We start from the raw sequence: 22,091 nt of genomic DNA, 5'->3' as shown, positions 1-22,091 counted from the left end.
AGTCTGGGGGAGCAGGCCCAGGACAAGCCCACAGGGCACCTACATTATTGTAAATATCTGGAGAAGATAAGAGGTTCAGAAACAAGTCCCCAAACCCACAGGGCTAGTCACCAAAATGGCAGGAACGCTGCTGGGACTGAATTGTGTCCCCTGTTAAGGTAAGAAACATTCAAACCTGTGAAGAATTTGTGTGAGTTTATTTGAGCCAAACTGTCGACAATTGGAGAATCTCAATGGATTGAGATAATGCTCCAGAGAATGGCAGTTTACACCATGTTTTACACAGTGTAATAAAGAGAGAAGTGGGTTACATGAAATCCACTGGTGATAGATTAGGTAGGGAACCGAAGCAAAACAGGGAAACCTCTTGCATTGGCTACAAAGTAAAACGATAGACACACACTTCTTTTACTTGGGTGGGTGCAGGATAGTTAACAGTCAACAGTTCACTCAGTGACAACGAGGGGATGTATGGTCTCCACAGAGCGGTGCCTGTGCTTTGAGGGGCCTGGAAAAAGGAAAATTACTTTGACATTCCAAAGATTTGTTATCGTAGATGCAGAAAGACAATGGGCTCAGTTAAGGTAAAGATTAACCTCTCTTGGGAAGATGGCTAGGACATGACAACCCACCAAAAACTGCTTTTACTTTAAATTTTAATTTCAGACCATCCTGAGTTTGCAAGGCTGCCATGCAGGCTTTCCCAGAGCTTGTCAGGTTAGCACGTGGCCCCTTTTTGTCCATAGCCCCCCGCCTAGATTCATCTGCTGAAGCCCTAAGCCCCCAGCGTGATGGATCTGGACGTGGCCTTTGGGAGGCAATAAGGGTAAGATGAGGTCATGAGGGTGGGGCCCTCATGATGGGATTTGTGGCTTTATAAAAGGAAGAGAGACCAAAGCCCTCTCTCTCCTCCCATCATGTGTGGACATAGCAACAAGGCTGCCATCTGCAAGCTGGGAAGCAGGTCCTCACTAGGCACCTTGACCGTGGCCCTCCAGCCTCCAGAACTGTGGGACATAAATGCCTGTTGTTCAAGCCCCCAGGCTGTGGTATTTTGTGTCAGCAGCCTGAGCTCCAGACAATACAGAGACTTGTGTAGGGGGTGGGAGGGAGAAATAGAATAGTGGAGACTAGTTATAGTTATAAGAAATATTAATCATGTTCTGTTAACTGCGATTGTTTGGTTCTGATTAAAGAAAGCACATTCCGACCTGGCTGGGAGTCGTTCGCCCTGAGACCTGGGAGGCAACCTCCACATGCAGTCCATTCTCCTTACCTGAGCACTGCCTATGGTCATGGAAAGATGGAGAAAGCAATGGAGTCCTGGGGTGCTCAGCCTTTGCAACCCCCCAGCCCAGTAGCCTGTGATCTGTAACCATTATACACATTCTCATTCCTTTGCCATGTGATCTCTGTCCTTCTACCCAATATACCAGTAAGCAGCTGGCTTATGGGAGTCAGGGGAGAGCAGAGTTTTGACCTGCTGTTCTCCCATACTGCCGCAGTATTGGAAAATAACAACACTCATATTCAATTCAGCCCTGTCTCTGCATAATTGGCTCAAGTAGCGACAGGCACAGCCCTGACCCATGTATTGTCTGGTTTCGCTTGGACCCAACAATGGAAAAGTACGTGGTAGCCAGGAATCCAAGTTAAGACCAAGAGGGTAGAAGATGTTGAAACCACTGTTCTGCATATGCATTTGATCAAGGTCTGGCTGCTATATGTCATTGCTGGGATGATGGCAATGAGCAACACCACCGTCTTTCCCCCTCCCCCTTCCCCGCCTCCCCAGCACTGGCACAGAGATAGTTGCCAAGCAACCTACAGAAGGAGGAGCCCTGACATAGAGAATTCTATCCCTGAATCCTTCCAAGCCCACCTTTCTGCCCCCAGCTTATAAAAGCAGCCAAGCAGAGCCGACCTCCAGCCAGTTCAGGGGGCCTTTCTTCTGTGCTGCCTCCCTTGTGATCAAGCATAAGGTTAATAAAGTCTGTCTGCACATTTCTCTGGAGTGTCCTCTGATTTCCATCTAGGGCAGCGGTTCTCTACCTGTGGGTCAAGAACAATGAAAATACATCCTGCATATCAGATATTTACATTATCTTTCATAACAGTAGCAAAATTACAGTTATGAAGTGGCAATGAAAATAATGTTATGGTTGGGGGTCACCACAACATGAGGAACTGTATTACAGGGTCGCGGCATTAGGAAGGTTGAGAACCCCTGATAGGGGAACACAAGAACGGCAATGCCGGTAGCACGCTGACGAAGACACACACACAAGTGGTGTTTCCTTGCCAGGCCTCTCAGCCACAGCTGGGTGCTGGCCACGCTGGGACCAGGGGCTTCTCCTCTCCATCCCGCCCTCTGCTGCAGGCAGTGGGAACAGCACTGGGTGTTAAACCTTTGGGGTCAGACTGGACCTGGGTTTAGCAACCTCGGTACTTGTGTTCTGGCTAGGAAAGAATTCACAGCCAAGGCTCAAATTATAAGAGAACATTTATTTATAAAATCACACAGATAGAAGTAATTTGTAGAAGAAATGGGGTGAGGAAAAAGTTATAGAGGTAAAGGAAGGGCCCATGGAGCTGGAAGTGAGGAGGGTAAAGGTGACATGCCTCCGGACAGGGAGGAGGGGGGAAGGAAAGGCTCAGGTGTGCTGCCATGGGGTCACTTGTCTGGTTTTGCTGCTTTTCTGGGCCTGGAGCTGAAATACAACTGAGGCCTAGATGTTACCCCTAGAGAGGAAAGGTCAGGGGGTTCAAAACGCATGACCAGCGATATGCTAGGGGAGGAAAGCTCTCCGTGGAGTGAGGTGCTGTGGTGGGCAGGCAGACAGGCATGAGCAGAGCAAGGAGGATGGTCAGGTACAGGAGGCCACCAGGGCGGAAAGCCCCGGGTGCCTGGCAAAGGACAATTAAAGGTTGGGACCTGGGCCCCGGGTGCGGCTTGGGAAGGTTACCAAGACCCTTCTGGGGGCCCACGAGGTCAAGCTGTTTTCATAATAAAACTAGGATCTTGTTTTCCTTTTATGCTCACTCTCTGGAGCTGACAACGTGCCAGGCGCAACCAGAGCCACTTCCTCCCGACGGGCGGACCGTGTGGAGAGCTCCAGGAACGCCCGGCAACTTGGGTTCCAGTCCCAGTTTTCCTCCTCAGGAAACAAGGGGCTGAATTCGATAACAAAGTCCCCTCCCAGCTGTCACAGTGCACGGTCCCCACCTACCTCACAGAGCTGTTGAGAAGGTCAAAGAAATGAAATGTGCATGTACTCCAAAGAGGGGCAGGTGCTCCATTGTTCTTAGGTGTGATTATGAAGAGAGGAGCTACCCAGGGAAATCAGTGTAGTTACAGGCGCATCCCTGGTGACCAGATTCCTGTGTTGCTAGGAGACCGCATTCGGGATGCTCAAGGCAATGCAGCATTCGTCTTTGAACATAGCCCCTCTCTCCACTGGCTTCTACCTGGAAAATTGGAATCATTTTTTCTTAAAGGATCATGGGTGTTCCTGAGCGGAAGTAAAATAATAATAAGTAGTGACAAATAAATAATTTTTTAAAAGTAATTTCTTGTGGTTCAACATAAATAATTTCTTTTTAAAAAAATGTATTTTATTGATTTTTTTACAGAGAGGAAGGGAGAGAGATAGAGAGTCAGAAACATCGATGAGAGAGAAACATTGATCAGCTGCCTCCTGCACATCTCCCACTGGGGATGTGCCCGCAACCCAGGTACATGCCCTTGACCGGAATCGAACCTGGGACCCTTCAGTCCGCAGGTCGACGCTCTATCCACTGAGCCAAACCGGTTTCGGCAACATAAATAATTTCTGGCCATTCTGTCTCATTCTCCTGGGTTTTCCTTATTTGGCAGATATCTATCTCAAAAATTTTAAAGTTATGACATATAACCTATATACACAAAAGTGCATAAAATATAAACATGCTTGTAATGAAATAATATAAAGCAAAAAGCCATAGAATTACCACCCAGCTCAAGAACTAGACTATTACTGCCATCCCAGAAGCATCTCCGCAAACCACAAGTTCTTTCTCAAAACTGCCTCCCCGCTCTGAAGGTGAACATTCTTTTTTAAAATTTTTTTTATAGTAATGACTTCTTAATGTCTGGAGGGTGCCAGGGCTGCCTCTGGTATGAGCCCTGACCTGGGATTGAACCTCCACCCAGGCAGGTGCCCTCACTGGGAATCCAGCCCTCAGTCCTTTCTGCACAGGATGATGCTCCTACCGACTGAGCCACCTGGCCAGGGCGTGTCTGATATTTTCAAAGTATTACTTGAAATACTGGAGCGATCCCATCCGGGCACCTTAGTCTAACTGCTTGTAGATGCTGCCAGTTCACGAATGTGTGTCTCCAGCCGGCTCTCTCCCGTACTCTTCCAACTCCTGTGAACACCGCGCTTAACCTCACCACCGGGTAGCTAAGCGGCAACTGTGTTATGTCCCAAACTGCGCTCCTGACCCTCTCCCCACATCTGCCCACGCCAGGAAGGGTAAGGCCGTCCTTCCTGATGTTTGACGCTTGATTGACTCCAAAGCTCGTGGGCTCCGCCTTTGCAGGATGTCCAGAGTCGGACACGCCTCACCTCCTCTACTGGCGTCTCATCGAGAGGACCGGAAGAGCCTAACTGAGCTCTTTGCTTCTACCTTTGCCCCAACAGTCTATTTTCAAGCTCACAGGCCAAGTAATACTTTGAAAATATCAGTTATGCCCTGGACGGGTGGCTCAGTCAGTAGGGACATCATCCTGTGCACCAAAAGGCTGCAGGTTCAATTCCCAGTCAGGGCACATGCCTAGGTTGCGGGTTCAATTCCCAGTCGGGGCACATGCCTAGGTTGCGGGTTCAATTCCCAGTCGGGGCACATGCCTAGGTTGCGGGTTCAATTCCCAGTCGGGGCACATGCCTAGGTTGCGGGTTCAATCCCAGGTCAGGGCACGTACAGGAGGCAGCCAATTGATGTTTCTCCCTCACATCAGTGTTTCTCTCTTCCTCTTCCTCTCCCTTCCTCTTTCTTTAAAATCAATGGAAACATATTCTCTGTGAGGATAAAAAGTATATACCAGTCAGATTCTGTCACTCTTCTGATGACCACCATGTGTTGGCTTCCCACCACATTGAGAGTGAAAGCAAATTGTAAGGACAGAAAAAAAGGCCTTTCCTTTTATTTGATGTGGACTTCCACAATTTATGAGAAGCACCTGGCAATTAAACCCCAAGATTGTGAGCTCCTCTGATTCAGACAGACCCTCTGTTCAAGACAAGTTACTCTAAAGCAGTGGTTCTCAACCTGTGGGTCTCGACCCCTTTGGGGGTCTAACGACCCCTTCACAGGGGTCGCCTAAGACCATCGGAAAACACATCTATAATTACATATTGTTTTTGTGATTAATCACTATGCTTTAATTATGTTCAATTTGTCACAATGAAAATCATCCTGCATATCAGATATTTACATTACAATTCATAACAGTAGCAAAGTTACAGTTATGAAGTAGCCACAAAAATAATTTTATGGTCGGGGGTCACCACAACATGAGGAACTGTATTAAAGGGTCGTGGCATTAGGAAGGTTGAGAACCACTGCTCTAAAGGCTACATTCCTTCATACATACCCCTCCTCCCTGTTGTTTTTACAACTCAGGGATTATTAGTAGAAAGTTCCCTTTCCCCTCCTCTTCAAGAAAGCCTCTTTTGCACTTCATAACTTTAAACATGTTGTACAGACACCTCCCTAGGACATCTGCCTGGTCTATCTCCTAAAAAAAAAAAAAAAAAAAGCAAACAAGTTCGGTTGGCGTGGCTCGGTGAACCAGGTGGTCACGGTTCAATTCCCGGGCTGGTCAGGGCACATACCCAGGTTTTGGGCTCTATCCCTCAGTGTGGGGAATACAGGTGGCAGCCGATCAATGATTCTCTCTTGTCATTGACATTTCTATATATCTCTCTCCCTCTCCCTTCCTCTCTGAAATAAATAAAAATATATTTACATTAAAAAAGCAAACAAACTTTTCAAAGACAACCCTCCTGATGTCTGTTCCATTTCAGCCCCCGAATCCCCTCCCTTCTTTGTCATCTAGCAACAGCTTTAAAAGGCGGAGCCACAGTTTATTTCTTGCCCTTGTAATGATTAGCAATGCACCAGCACTTTCCCTTCGAGGAAAGTAAAATAAACTTTCTCTCTGCGTCTATCTTTTCTTTTAGTTCTGAATTCATTCACAGCCCGTGTCACCAGCCAAACCCTAACACAAAGTTATTACAACAGCCCACAAACTCCTTACATTCTCTGTCCCAAACCCATACTTCTCTAACCTCCTCTCCTCTTTGATTTCTCTGCTTTAGTCCCACTGCCCAAACTGTTGTTTCTCAAATGCCCCAGGGCCTTTGCACAGGTCCCCTCTGCTGGGACTCTTTTACTTACGTCTCCTTGGGCTTCCTCCCATGCCTCCTTCAATGCCACCATTCACAACTAGGGAGTTCCCTCCTCTTCCTTGTTTGTAAGTGGATTTTTATTATTACAAGTATGTTGAATTTTATCCTATGTCTAGGGATGTGATTGTATGGTTTTTCTCCTTTAATATTGAGTTGTTTAATTTTATAAATACATTTCTTGGCTCTTCCTTTTCCTATGGCCCTTTTCTAGTATTAAGGTGCTTAATAAATGGCCATCTGATGTTGTGGGATAAATTGTGCCCCCAAAAGATACTAAGTTGAACCCGCAGTGCCTGTCAATGTGACTTTGCCTAGAAACGGAGTCTTTACAGATGCTGTTGACCTAAAACGAGACTGTACTGGATTAGGATGGGCCCTAAATCCAATGACTGGTGTCCTTGGAAGGAGAGATTTGAAGACACAAAAGAGACACACAGAGAAGGTGGAGGCAGAGGTTGGAGTGATGCTGCCACAGCCAGGGAGGCCAAGGGTTGCCGGCAACAACCAGAAGCTGGAAGAGGCCAGGAGGATTCTTCTCAGATCCCTAGGGAGGAACGTGGCCCTATCGACACCCTGATTTTAGAGTTCTAGCCCTGGAACTGTGAGAGAATAATTTTCTCTTGCTTTAAGCTACCAACTTTTTGGTAATTGGTTACAGTAGCCACCGAAATGAATATATCTGCTATTCCAGCTTGTTGAAGTACTTTTTCTCTAGCCTGCCACTCACACCTCACCACATGGGCCAGGCCCTCCACATGGGGCAGTGAGGGGTGAGCGATGCCAGGCTGCACCCGGCTCCTTGGGTCCTCGACCAGCCCCCACTCTGGTGAGAAGCAGTGGGAGCTCCTAGACAGGCCTGGGCAGCACGGATGCCTCCTCCAGGGGAGCTAACTGGTCAGGTCATCACATTTTCTGGCTCCCTCTGAGGAATGAGTGGAGAAAACAAGATGAAGTCGGTATGCTAAGCTCACTTCAGATGGCGTCCGTAGAGTCAAGCTGACAAAACTGGTTCAGATCAAACGGGCTGAAGCATGGGGAATAGACTTTACTTTTCTTTAGCCTGAGAGCTTAAGCTTTTGAACGTTTCCGTTGTGCATCTGTGCCTGGAGAGATATAGGAACCCTATAGGTAACCCTCTGAAGAACTTAGGAGAGAATGTTCACGTATCCAGACAACCTGGCGTCCATTATCCAGACCTCTGGTCATCCAGAGGATGAGCCTCTCGGACCAATCCAGAGACATTCTTCTCAAGAATGTACTCTTTACCAGAAGAACTCTTAGCTTTTCTTTCTGTTCTGGAACATTCTATTGCATAGTTTTGCTTCGGGTTTGCAAACCGTATGACCCCTGAAGAAATCTTCGTCACTTATTTCCAGCCAAAGCCTCCTGACTCTGTGTGCTCTGTGGATACACTAGCAGTTGGAGTGACGAGGACTTTAGTTCAGGTTCAGAGCGAGCTAGTGCCTCCACGCAGCCACTAGGTGGCGACATCTCTTTCTGTAGCCGACAGCCTGACCAGGGGACACCCCAGACCCCACTCAGGCCCTTGGTCAGCCTCTGAGGGGAAACGATCCAGACGGAATGACTGAGCTGCACCTGGAACCTTATATTTTAAAAAAAGGTGGGTCTGATACTTGATTGGTGACTGGTGATTGATTAGATGGAAAAAGAGGGTGATAAGAAAGAAACCATATGGAATGAATTCCACGTTTCTGGTCTGAGTTGCCAGGTGGTGCAGAGGGAGAGAAGGTGTGGTGCAGGAAGTGTTCCCATTTGGACATGAGTTTTAGGATCCTATGGGACATCTAAGTAACATAGTAGGAACCTCGTAAGAAGGAAATGAAAGGCAGAGGATGGCGTCTTGGAGGCGGGGGGTCCTTCCTTAATATTAGGCCCAGCATAGGCCCAGTATCTGGGTTGGCAAACTACTGCCCACGGGCAGAATTGGCCCACTGGCTGCTTTTTGTAAAGAAAAAAAAAAGTTTCGTTAGAACAAAGCCACACCTATTCATTGGCATATTCCTATGACTCATTTCTCATTATAAAAGCAGAGTGAAGCAAGTTTCAGACAAATGTCAGACGGTCTGCAGCGCTGACGTGTTTACCATCTGGCCCTTCGGAGGAGAATTTCCTGCCTCCTGGTCTAGACAGCACTTGTCAGTGTCCAGTGTCATTGTGAGTGACCTGGAGGCCGTGTGACAGTAAGGATCTGGCTCAGGCCTGACGCCGGCCCTGACGTTCCGCATTCCCACCGGCCTCGGTGACACCGATGCTGGGGCCCAAGGACCACGCTGTCCGATAGAAACGTACTGTGAGCACACACATCAGTTAAAGTTTCCAGTCTCCACGTTGAAAAAGGAAACAGGTGACAGTACTCTACCGACAGTTTATTGAACTCCATAGAGCCAAAATACTATCATCCACACCCAATATAAACAAACTGAGCGATCTGACTTGCTTTTCGTCCTAAGTCTTTGAAACCTGGTGCATAGTTTGCACTCACAGCCACCACAATTGGACTGGCCACACTGGACAGGGCAGCTCTACAGCACAGACTGGCCTGGCTGTCAGCCCCCCGCCCACCCCCCCCCCCACCCCCCCGCTAGACTAGCTGTGCAGCGCAGGCGTGTTACAGGACCTCTCCACGTCTGTTTCTCCACCTATGAGATGAGAGTAAGGAGTGTACCGCCCATGGCATTGTCTTCAGGACTGTGGGTTGATAAAGCGCTGAGGCCGCTATTGTGCTATCACCTTGGTTCTGCGTGAGAAGCGCTTTCTTTCCTGCCAATGAGGAGGCCCTGCTTCCTGCTGCCATGGCCCAGGGTGGAGTTAAGCCTGCCCTTCAGTTCTCAGCCCATCGTTACCCCTTCCTTCAAGGAGCTTTCCTTTTCTTATATTCCACAAATATTTACTGAGCCTTTCCCGTGTATCGGTTCTGTGCCAGGCACTGGGGATACGCTCTGGTAGAGAGATATATGAGGAACATAACGAATATAGAGCATACGAGGAGGTAGGTACCACGGGGAGAAACTAAGGCCGGGTAAGCGGGATGGCAAGTGCTGGGGGGGGGGGTAGAAGTTCAAGTGGGTGCTTTCAGCTTTCAGTAGGTGCCAGGTGGTCCTCCATGGGAGAGCTGGTTCTTGAAGACCCTGAGGCCAGAGGGCTGGGGCAGAGTGAGTTGGGGAGAGAAATTAGATGTGGTCAGAGAGGTGTGGAGACAGTTTGTATGCCTCATAGGCCATCATACAATCTTTGGTTCTTCCTCTGAGTCAAATAGAGCCAACTGAATGTTTTTTAAAAATATATATTTTATTGATTTTTTACAGAGGAAGGGAGAGGGATAGAGAGTCAGAAACATCGATGAGAGGGAAACATCGATCAGCTGCCTCCTGCACACTCCCTACTGGGGATGTGCCTGCAACCAAGGTACATGCCCTTGACCGGAATCGAACCTGGGACCCTTTAGTCTGCAGGCCGATGCTCTATCGACTGAGCCAAACCAGTTAGGGCTGAATGTTGTTTTTTTGTCAAACAAGTTTCTTGATCTGAATTAGGTTTTCCAAGGCTGCCATGCTGGGTGGGTGTGAGGTGACCAGCCATCCCATTGGCCGTGAACGGGCTTTGCTGGAAGGTGATGCTTTCAGTACCCAGACTAGGAAAGACTCAGGCAAATGGGTATGGTTGGGTCGGCCTAAAACAAGACGAATTTTATCTTTTGTCCTCCTTTCAAAACCAGTCTGTGTTCCCCATAACACCCATTTTAACATTTGAGAGGTGAAATGTGCATGTCCTCATGACATAGTGCAGTGTGCTTTACACTTACATGAGTGGCATTATGCAACAGATCCCATTTCTTTAAGCATTCAACATTAGTTTTTAGATCCATCCATTTTGCTGTACTTATCTCAAGTTCATTGTCTCTAAAGGCTGCCCGGTATTCAATGGTATGCATCTGTCACCTTCTACTTATCCAAGAGCTGGCTTGCCTCCAGCACAGTAACTCCAACAGCACTGTGGAGAGCATTCTTCTGCAGTCCCCTTATGGATCCAGGTGGGGATTTCTCGGGGGAACACGGCTCTTGGACATATGCACAGCTAACTTCAAAGTGCTGCTTTTGCTTTCCAGAGTGCCTGTGAGGTTTACATGGCCATCAGCAATACCTGAGTGTTGTCCCCATAGCATTGTCAACATTTTAAGTTCGGCAATTCTGAGGCCACAGGTAGTGGCTCTTTAATTTCATTTGCATTTCTCTGGCTTTCTCAGTTATTTCTCTTGTTTTAAATAGAGGTTGTGCATTTAATTATTACTCTCCATATCTCATCAAAGTGACTATGAGGCACATTCTCACTTTCACTTTTTCTTCTCAATCTTCTTTTTACCATTTGGACTTGCCCTTCTTTGAATCACCTGTTAATACCTATAACTCATTTTTCTTTTGATTTCCTTTTTCTTGTTGATTTGCAAGAAATCTTGTATAATATATATTAATCCCTTTTCAGTTTTAGTCACTGCAAATACCTTCTTGGTCTTCCATCTGTTAGCTTTGACTATGATGGCTTCGAACTTTTGATGTAGCTAAATCTATCTTTTCTCCCCTTACACTTGGTGCTTTTGGGGGAAGATTCCAAATGTAACTAACTTTTAAGGACAATTTAGAGTGGATAACATTTTGAAGCCATGCTTAGAATAAGATCAATATCCTGAAATTATTTTCTCTATGCTGGGCTTCAGAAAACACCCATCTTTTGCCCCTACCCATCGCTACCTAATTCTGGGGCTTCGTTCCCCCCCCACCCCCAAGACTGAATGGGTTAAGAAAGGAAATCAAGTCGCTTGAAGTAATTTTGGTTCTCCTAGTTTTTTTCTAAATATAGCTTTAAAATGCAACACTCCACCCTGGCCAGTGTGGCTTGGGTGGACCATTGGCTTGTGAACCATGGGTTCAATTCCCTGTTGGGGTGTATGTGAGAGGCAACTAATCAATGTATCTCTCTCACATCAATGTTTATCTCTCTCACCCTCTTCCCTCCTCCTTCTCTAAATTAAAATCATTAGAATGTAACACTCCCTTAATAAACTTCATGGTGGCAAAGAAGTGGACAGATCACTGACTGAGAGAGGCTGGGAATTCCATTTCACCCTTCACCTCACATAGTATGTGGTTTGAAAAATGCACAAAACTCTGCAATCTGGAAAGAGGATTGAAAATAAAATACTTGTAAACTATTTGTTTTACAAACCCTAGAAACCTAAACAGGTGATTTGACCAAGAAGTTAGATTTTATTCACTACAAATATGTACAAAGCACTATGTGCTACAAATGATTCTTTACTAGATTATCGAGAAATACAGAAAGTTAACATGATGGTACGGCTACACTGGCACACAATAGGGCCACATAAGATTGAAGAGAATTAAAAAAATGTAATTTGAACATTATGGAGAGCAGTCAGGAAATTCCAGAAAATTCTCTTGTGATGTCATGACCACAATAAAGGGCATACAAGGCTGAGTAGAGCCCATTAAACATGTAAGAGTCTCGATCTTTTTGAATGACATGTATAATCTAGGTAATAAAGCTTGTGCCAGGTGGAGAAGACAGAATCTCAGGAGAAGTGCCGAGTCGGGTTCCTGGGGTTTGTGTCATCACAGGCAAGAATTTTCCAAAAATGCCCACTTCAAACTGATTATCATGAAGACAAAGATAGGTGAAAGGTGGCATTAAAACTGCCAATTATAAGCGTACTAGAGGCCTGGTGCATGCGGTGGGGTCCCTCGGCCTGGCCTGCGGGGATCGGGCGGAAACTGGCTCTCCGACATCCCCCAAGGGGTCCCGGATTGCGAGAAGGCGGTTCTCAGGTGACTCGCCCTGGAATCGGGCTCCCTCCTCTCTGGGTCTGGGGTGCGGGTGAAGCAGATTCGGGCTGACAGTGCCCCAGCAACAACCTAACCCACGGCCAAGTCCTCGAGGAATTGGGCTCCTTCCTCTACTGGTCGGAGCATCTGCCCCCTGGTGGTCATTGTGCATCATAGCTACTAGGCCAGTGGTTGGCAAACCGTGGCTCGCGAGCCACATGCGGCTCTTTGGCCCCTTGAGTGTGGCTCTTCCACAAAATACCACATGCAACCGCGCACACACAGTGCGATGGAAACTTCGCGGCCCATGCGCAAAAGTCGGTTTTCGGCCTGGGAGAAACAAGTATACAAGACGAGTGTGGATGGGAGTCGGAAGGGGTTGACCTCAGCGAATGTACCTCAATCAGGTTGAGGACGTTTTTAGCAAAGGCCAGCTTAGGAGTCCCCTAATTAAGTTAATAACAGTGTCCCTACCTATATAGTTTAAGTTTAAAAAATTGCCTCTCAAAAAGAAATTTCAATCGCTGTACTGTTGATATTTGGCTCTGTTGACTAATGAGTTTGCCGACCACTGTACTAGGCGAACAAACGGTAGGTAGGACGGCCACTTAGGCTTCTATATCTACAGATGAGAAGAGCAAGAAAAGCCAGCCTGGGTACTTCCTAGAGTTAATAGAAGGAAAGAGTAAGTCCCACACCAGGAATTAGGAAGACATTCTTGTCTTCTGATGACCTGGCCACAAACTAACTTTTCCAACCCCTTCCGAGAGAAAAACCAAAAGCCACCTCCCCCTTCCTTTAGTTGAGTTGACACGTTTAAACAAGAAGCCTGTCTTTTGTGCCTGTCACCACGATGTTCTGTGAGGAGCGGTCAGTATTTTCCTCAGCGCAGACACCCTTCGCAGGCCTGGGTTCTTGGCTGGGCTTCTGCAGGTCTGACAGCAGCAGCGTTTATGGCCAGGAAGTCTGGAGCCCAGACAGGACCAAGGAAAGGCACAGGGGGAGGCCCAAGCAGCCCGCCCCTCTGTGGCAGGTCTGCCAACCTTGATGGATATATTCATAGAAAGAGGCATTTCATCCTGCCCCTGCAGCTCCGGGCAAACTGCTGAGGGGCTTTGGGATGACAGGTGGCACCTGTCTTTTCAGGACCTTTCTGAAGAAGACAGTCTGACTCTGACAGACCAGTGAGTGCCACAAACCCCGCTGTGCTACCATTAGCATTCCAGGGTCTCAAAAATAAGTAAATAAATAAAAATGGACCCACCTGTATTCCAGGTTCTTGGGACAAATGGAAACCAGTGAAAAACAAAAACCCAGAACCACTGTCTTTCACATGGCACACCGGCGCGCACTTCCCTTCCATCAAGTTAGTAATGTAGGCCTCTTTAGGTGCCTTGGAGGTGCATTTGCGCGCCAGCACAAAGACCTATACTTCCTTCTCTGCCTCAGAAATACTTAAAGTTCTCTTTGGACAGCTCTCCCAGTCCTCACGTGCACTTCCGCTCACTCCTCTCTGCTCTCCCATCTTGTCTGCCTTCCCCTCCCCTCACACACACTTATTAGGGTTTTATTATTAACAGCTGGTCCCCTTCCCGTTCCATCTGTGTCCATCATCTATTTTCAGCCCCACCTCCCTCCACTAGGAAAACTTTTATTTACATATTCTCCAACAGCTGAAAAAAGTTTTAGCTTCTAAGAGTTATTAGCACCATTAATAAGATTCAAATTTCTCTGGAAATAAGCCAATGGCTTTAAGCTTAGCTTGAAATGCAAAATGGTGTAACATAAAGTCAGCACTTGTTTTTATTATAAGAGGAAATACATAAGTTAGTTCATTTCTTGTCTTTACATATAGTTAATAGGTATTGTTTTAAAAATATATATTTTTTATTGATTTCAGAGAGGAAGGGAGAGGGAGAGATATAGAAACATCAATGATGAGAGAGAATCATTGATAGGCTGCCTCCTGCACACCTCCTATTGGGGATCAAGTCCAAAACTTGGGCATGTGCCCTTTCTGGGAATCAAACTGTGACTTCCTGGTTCATAGGTTGATCCTCAATCACTGAGCTACATCAGCCGGGCAATAGGTACTTAAAGTACTTTAGACATGCCCTAGCCAGTGTGGCTCGGTGGAGAGTGTCAACCCGTGGACTGAAGGGTCCTGGGTTCAATTCCGGACAAGGGCACGTACCAGCTGCAGGTTCAATCCCTGGCCCTGGTCAGGGTATGTGCAGGAGGCAACCAATTGGTGTGTCTGTCTTACATCAATGTTTTTCTCTCTGTCTCTCCCCCTCCTTTCCATTCTCTCTAAAAACCAAAGGGAAAATATCCTCGGGGGTGAGGATTAACAACAACAACAAATACCTTAGACATTGTTTTTCTTGGTGTGGCCTTTATTGCTGATGAATGGCTTAGTGTTGTTTCCCTTGGTAAACACTTCTCCTTGTGGTGTGTTTGGTTTCTGTGGCCCAGGACACACAGACCCCTCTCTCCACGATGACACGGGCACTTCACCACATGCACACCGGACACAGCAAACGCACAAGCGCCCCCAGGTTCAGATAATTTATTTTACTGAATTTAGAATCAAGTTCAACTAAGCATAGCAACAGGTAACAAGATTCAAAGGTCAGAAAAATCTAATTAAACCACAAGGAAGCAAGCTCACACAACTCTGTGGGCCATTGGTGGACTTTCAGCTTGATTCTCAACACCTACTAATGTGCAAGTGTGGCCACGTGAGGTTACTATAAATGAAAGTGACACACCACAAGAATCCCCCAGAGAGAATTATCTCAAATGGAAAACGTTAAACAGAACACATTTATACTCCCTTATTCTTTTTGTAATTCCTAACTGCAAAAATAACATTATAACAGAACAAATCTTTTTCCTTGGTTGGTCACGTCATTTATTATTGAAAGGGAAAATCAGTATCATTAAAAAGAAAACACTGAAATAGAAATAAATAACAAATAATTTACTTGTAGTTTTGCTGAATTGCACATTACCACACAAAAATCCTAAAGCTGATTTTTTTTTAAAGCTTGGAAAACACATTTGCCTTTTTGAGTTTCTTGCTAAGTGAAATGCACGCTTCTTATAAGGAAATCAATTCTACGTAAGGCCGAGTTAAAATTTGAGTATCTGTTAATCTAGAGCTTTCCAACCTGAGTGCACAGGTGTGGACAACAGGTGGTGAACAAGTGATCTCGGCCTCCAAGGTGGCCAGGCTGAGCCACCAGCAGCCTCTTCGGTTTACCCCCAGGTTGGGGGTGCTGCCTAAAGGTAGGAGTATGGGGTGAAATGTGCAAAAACCACTGGTACAAAACAGTATGTTTGTACTTTTACTGCGATTTCCTTAAATGGACTGTAAAATCTTGAGAACAGCCTCTGGGGTCTTCACAGTAGCAGCACACAGTATGACCACAGGAGCAGCACACAGTATGACAGTGGAACAGAGTGTTATTGCAGTGGCTGCTGCCAAGACTGAACACAGAATGTCTTCCTTTGGCAAGGCTTCTAGCAAGTACCCACCAGTCTAATTTCTTTTTCTTTCAATTACAAGTATTCAGAGTTTACAGCCTTCTTGGCTGGCCCTAAGTGACAATAATTCTTCCCCTGAATTAAGTTCTCCACTGCCTGCCTCTCACAGAAACCCATCCCTGTATCACCGAGAAAGCACCTGGCTGCCTCTCCCCTGTGGTATAAGGTGGTGAAAAAGTATATGAGATCTTGTGATTGCAGGTATTTCAACATAACATAGTGAGCCCTCCTGAATAGCACTTTTTAAATGTGTGTGTGTGTGGGGGGGGACGGGGGACGGGGGGGACGGAGCGGGGGGGGGGGGGGGGGAGAAGGACATGATTCCTGGTTTATTAGAAAAGTGACCTTGAAAATAATCTAGAGGAAAGGTTAAGAAATGAAATTCTGGTGCATAAACAAATATTTTAAAATTGAAGTTTGGTCACTTGTCTTGCCATCATTTTTGTGCCCATGAAATGGTAACCCCTAAATTAGGGGGAATTCTGTGTGTCCTTTCTTGAATGTGACTACTCATGCAGGGACAGTCAGTAAATATTTTAGGCTCTCTAGGCCACAGTCTCTGCTGCATATTCTTAACTTCTTTTTGTCTCTAAGTTCCCTTTAAAAATTGAATCACAGTCTCAGCTCAAGGGTCTTCAGATGTTCACCATAGGCAACAATCCGTCAAGCTCTCTGTTCAGGAAGCTCCCTGCAGGGAGCATGGGCACTGACCTGTGCCACGTCTAAGGCTGTGTGGGCCTTGGAACCCTAATTTGGGGATTTCTTTCTTTCAGTGAGTGAGGTGGCTCCTTGCAGAGGGATCCTGAGGCCGGGTGTAGAGCAGGGCTGCTGGGTCCGTCCTTGCACTGCTCCCTGAATAGTACAGAGCAGGACCAGCGGGCACCCTTTACTCAAACAGTAGCTACTTACGGAAGGAAGTTGTAATTCAGGCCTATTTAGCCTGTGCCTTGATTGTAAAGGCAAAATCACGTACACTAGGCATTTAAAATTCTTTATTCTGCAGTTTTGGGCCTTACTATTCCAAATGGTTGGTGGAGAAAAGCTCCAGTGTAAACTTACTTCTTCTTCACCACTAATGCCACCCCCCGTCTAAGAGCAAACCCAGCTAAGAACTCGAGGAGACGCAGACCGGCTCATTCTACCTCCAGAAGCTCGCTTGTGGCTGGCTTCTGATAAGAAAAGGGTTTACCAGGGACCAAAGATTCAGTATCTGGAGACCAGCATTTCTAAGCTGACTCCTTGTGGGGGACAACTATCTCCATCCTCTCTGAAATAAGATTCTCTCCACATTAGCTGCTGTAACACCACACAGCTCCTCCCACCTTCTGAATATCTGAGAAGCAAATACAGTGGCACCTTGGTTCTTGAACTTAATTCATACCCTAAGGCTGTTCAAGAAGCAATTTGTTTGAAAACCAAATCATTTTTCCTCAGTAGAAATAATGTAAATGGAATTAATCTGTTCCAGATCCCCAAATGATTCCATTTTAAAAACTTTTCTTATATACAGATATGCCTAATGTAGTTTAATGTATTAATAAACACTTTAAAATTTGTCAAACTACCCCTTCCTAGCCGTAAAGGAATCATTTCAGGACTCATTCCAGGGTGTCTTTCAGGTCAGCATGAAGCATCTTTGCTTGTTCATACATCACTGCCTCTCAAATGCTGTCACTGGCTAACTGCTCTCCTTTTATCCAAATCTACCTCTTTAATCACTGTTTCTTTCACAGCCTTAGCAACATCAGCACTCTTGATGGCCTCTTTATGTTTTAAGATTGTGCTAATCACTGATTTTGCTAGCAACAAAAGCATTCTCTCCTTTGTTGCCTGAGATAGCTTTTTGTCACACTGAGGTATCAGCATGAAAGGGTTGTCAGGTGGAAGTTTGGTTCAACAACAACAGAGACATTCTTTCTGTGAACAAGCTGATCGAGAACCAAATTGTTGAAGATGGAAGACATTTGAGAAACGAGGTTTGACTGTATTCTACCAATAATTCTTTCCTTGTTAAGATATTCATTTTGAGGAACATAATAAGAGAATCTGCATTTCTTTCACAAATCTGTAATCTTTTAAAATCATCAATATACAGTAATTAATAAACAAGATAAAAATCCCACTCAGGATCTCAATTATTTCTCTAATCAGTGATTTTTTTTTAAAAAGCAGCTGATAGTTCTTGAAATATACATCTGGTACCAACTAGACAGATTTAACTCTTCTGGGGTTAAATAGCGCGCGAAATCTAAGCATTCCCAATGGTTCCAAACTCAATGAATTGGTAAAAAAAACAACTGATCTCACATACGCCAATCCAGTTGTCTTTTTTAGATTTCTATTTAAAATATCAGACTTGTTTTCTTCAAAATGTGGATTTATAGTAGCATTGTCAGTGCAGCCTTAACCCCAACAGTAATAAAGAGAAGTTATCAAGTTACGTATGGGGTCTTCAGAATAAAACTGCAGAGACAACGTTTAATTAAGAGGAGAATACCAACTTAAGTTGGAAGAAATGTGAGCACAATTAAACAAGCAAAGATGCACTACTAAGAAATGCTGGCGTGCCCAGCCAGTGTGGCTCAGTGGTTGAGTGTTGACCTATGAACCAGGAGATCAGTTCGATTCCAGATCAGGGCACATGCCCAGGTTGCAGGCAAGACCCTCAGTAGAGAAAGTGTAGGAGGCAGCCAATCAATAATTCTCTCTCATCATTGTCATCATTGACGTTTCTCTCTCTCTCTCCCTCTCCCTTCCTCTCTGAAGTCAATAAAAAATATATATATTAAAAAAAATACTGGCGTACATGTCAGTTGGCACCAGCTCAAGTTCTATTAACATCAAAACCAGTGAAACTACAAATTTTCCAACTCTTTCAAAGCCCCGGTATTCTAAGGCCACTGGAAAATGGGATAAAGAAAGTAATTACCTATGGTCAGGAAAAGATAATAGTAATGGGGATTTTTCTAAATAAAATAAAACGAAACAGTAAATTTTGAAGTGTGTTTCCAAAAGAGCACTGTATTCCTCATTCTCTTTCCTTAGCATTTTTCTCGCACGTGCACATACACACACACAGCACTCTTAGTAATTATTTCACATTTTTCAGGTCTTTTCACTATCAATTTTAAAAATAGTTACCTCCTGGGAGCTAGTTTTCTCAATTTTGGATATTATATTTCTCTATTTTAGATTTTGATTTTTTGAACCTGAAAAGAAAACATAGTGACAGACCTAAACAATAAATAAAAACTAAACATCACCCTCTTTAGGTTAGAGCTTTCAAGATAGAGGGAAAAGCCTTTTAATTTCATTCAGTAGGTTCTGGGTTCTGTAAAAGTCTCACTCTTCAGTCCCATCTTCACCATAGAAAACACCTTTGCCATTTCCCTCCACTATCAAAGTGCATCTGTTTAAAATTAAACATACCTTAAAGAAAAACCAAAAATGTCCATAATTTTTGGCAGATGTCCTATATAGCAAGTATGAAGTGATTTTCCCTTTTCCCTACTCCTCAGTTTAAAGCTGTGTACCAAGCAGTGGCAAATGCAATCTTCCTGGAGAGCAGAGTTTACACACAATGGATTTTGTTTTTGTTCCAAGGACCAAACAGGGAAGGGAAAAATAAAACAAAGATAAAGAGAAGAAACCCTGAGGCAAAAATGGCTTTTCCTTTAGGTCTTCCTGGGCACTCACTCCTGTTCCTGTTCACAAGGTTCCCGCCATCTTCTGGGCCGGAAGGCCCTCCTCCAGCCAGAGGGTGGCGGCTGCCCCACTGCGCAGCATCCGCCTGTGAATGCGCCTGAGCCGCAGCAGGTAGAGGAGGATGGAGAGCAGGACCACCAGGAAGCAGCCGGAGAACAGGTAGTGATTGTAGACAAAGGAGAACCCCCGCCAGTGAGCGTGACTGGCCCGGAATGCCTCCTGCTGGATATCTCTGCCCACATGGAAACAAAAACCATCAACCATGAGAGGTCACAGCGGACTAATCGGGCAATAATGTGACATAACAGTGCACAGGACATGGGTTAGAGGGGCATAGGTCAGGACACAGCTCTGCAGACAAAAACTAACCTTGAGACTCAGTTTCCTTACCTCTAAAATGTAGGATAATATGGCCTAATAGAGGGCACTTGCAAGTATTAATGAGATAACATGTGAAAGTGCACTCATCATCATAATTTGGTTATAACATATAGAACTGTGAGGGTTTCACTATACACGGAAGGCAATGTGGAGTCAAACCATGCTTCTGATCAGTAACACCCACTACGCACAACTTTTGCAGTTAGCCCCGCTACAAGTATTGCTTGCAGGTGCTCAAGGAAATGAAGTGGGAGGGGGGGTGGGTCTGAAAAAGCTAAGACCTCATTTATCAATGAACCAGGGATCTTCTGTGGGGGTCAACTGAGAGCCTGGTCTGTGAACCTGAATGGGGAAAAGCACACATCTTTCTTTACCCAACTCCACCTAATGTAGTGTCCACTGGACATGAATGTAGCCAGCAAACTACTGTAGTAGCAGCAGGACCTGTGACTTTGTTCCTAGTAAAACTCACAGGTCTCTAGTTCACACTGTGCTGCTCTGCAGATGCCTTAAAATATGACACTAGGACACTACACTGAAATTACAGAAGGTACCATTTCTGTTGCCAGACCTTGTAATTTTATATGTTAATAAAGAAAAGATTACTATATTACAAACTTACTTTCTATAATATTTTGATAAATATATTGCAATACAATGGTTTCCTCTGTAACCTATATATTAATGTTATGCATTAAAAACATTATTTTGAGAAGGGCTCCAAGGCCATAAATGTTAAGAACCCTAGAACTGACCCTTCTGTGCAGGGGTTGGGGAGCTGACACTTGAGAATAATCAAACCCTGTGCTGCATATGAAGGGATGGGGAAGGGCAAGGGGAGGACTGGGGGTGAGGGTGGAGCAAAGTCAAACTCATTGAGTCTGCAATTCTGCCCACGGTCAGTGCTAACAAGAGTGCCCAGACATTCACAAACCACAGGTGCCATGATGATGGCAAACAGAGAAGCATCTTGTGTTTGATTCTTGCTCCCAATTCACGCCCGTACCTTAAGGGTAAAAAGCGGGTCCTGTAGAGGATTGCTCCGAGGGTCCACTGCACCTCCTTGTCATACACCTGCAAGGCTGTCTTTAGGGTTTTATAGTTGACAGGAAAGGAGAAGCCCCTGTGAAACACCTCGAACATCCAGGCAGACTTGAAGCACTGGTACCTGCCAACGCCAAGCACACACAGACGTGGGACTGACTCACTTGTCAAAATACACTGTCACGACAGTCTTCCCCTTTGGGACCAATGTGGCTGTGACGGCTTCATGAGGCCAGTGCTCTGTGCAGCCACACCAGTCGCTTGCATTTCAAGGTGATTGACGTGGTCTATGTCCCTTATCCCACAACACGAAACAGTTTACCTGGCAAATCAACCAGCTCATGAAACCTGGCTCAGGGGAATTTAGTACATTGCATGACACAATTTTTCCTCTGGCATTCCAGATCTTATTCATTAAATAAATGCTGAGCAAGTTCCAACTTCTTAGACCTCATTTTCGTTATTATAAAATGAGAAGAGAGGAGGGTCCTTTTCTGTTATTCTACGATTCTAACTGTTTATCAGAGGCTTACTTTTTGAAAAGCAGTGGGCTAAGCAAGTTATTAAGACACTAGTGGCCTGGAGCACAGATTCATGCACACTGAAAGGAAACTAATTAGAAGGTGGCAGGTGAGGCAGGACTGGGCGAGATGGGCCAGACATGCCCTGGAGCCAACCTCCTCGGGTCCCTCCCCGGCCGGCCACACCTGGCCGTTGCTCAAAGGGCGTCTATGGAGTGAGTGGGGTCCCTCTGGCAGGTAAGGTCCCTTGGCCGAAACCGGCTTTCTGACATCCCCCCGAGGGGTCCCAGAGTGTGAGAGGGCACTCCACAAAGTTGCTGTCGTACAGGGTGCAGAACACAAACACAAGTGTTTAGTAAACCAAATTTGGGGCCAACAGTACCCAAGTAACAACATAACCCACAGCCAAAGGTGAAATCGCGTGGCCCTGTGAGGAATTGGGCTCCCTCCTCTCTGGTTCTGGGGTGCATCACCCGAGAACCGCCGCTGCCATGTCACCGCAGCTCAGCAGCTCCTGCATTAAGCATCTGCCCTGGTAGTCAGTGAGCGTCATACCTACCAGCCAGTCGACTGGTCGC

The 22,091-nt window shown here is 45.7% G+C and overlaps 1 protein-coding gene across 9 annotated transcripts in view; it reads right to left on the bottom strand.

The window, feature by feature from the left end:
• Positions 1–17,845: 17,845 nt before the first annotated feature.
• The window catches only part of ENTPD4 (ectonucleoside triphosphate diphosphohydrolase 4), a 32,845-nt gene continuing 28,599 nt past the window's right edge, over positions 17,846–22,091 (bottom strand). For all 9 annotated transcript variants that reach the window (XM_059695965.1, XM_059695967.1, XM_059695973.1 and 6 more), the window contains 2 exons: positions 20,955–21,116; positions 17,846–19,799 (listed from right to left, as the gene is read on the bottom strand). In XM_059695965.1, the coding sequence (XP_059551948.1) occupies positions 19,571–19,799; positions 20,955–21,116 (391 nt within the window). In that variant the 3' untranslated portion in view covers positions 17,846–19,570. The remainder of the gene's footprint in view (positions 19,800–20,954; positions 21,117–22,091) is intronic.

Source organism: Myotis daubentonii, chromosome 5, assembly GCF_963259705.1.
Source record: "Myotis daubentonii chromosome 5, mMyoDau2.1, whole genome shotgun sequence".
Lineage (NCBI taxonomy): Eukaryota > Metazoa > Chordata > Mammalia > Chiroptera > Vespertilionidae > Myotis > Myotis daubentonii.
Note: the sequence above shows the minus strand (reverse complement) of the source record. Positions and strands in the feature narration are given on the sequence as shown.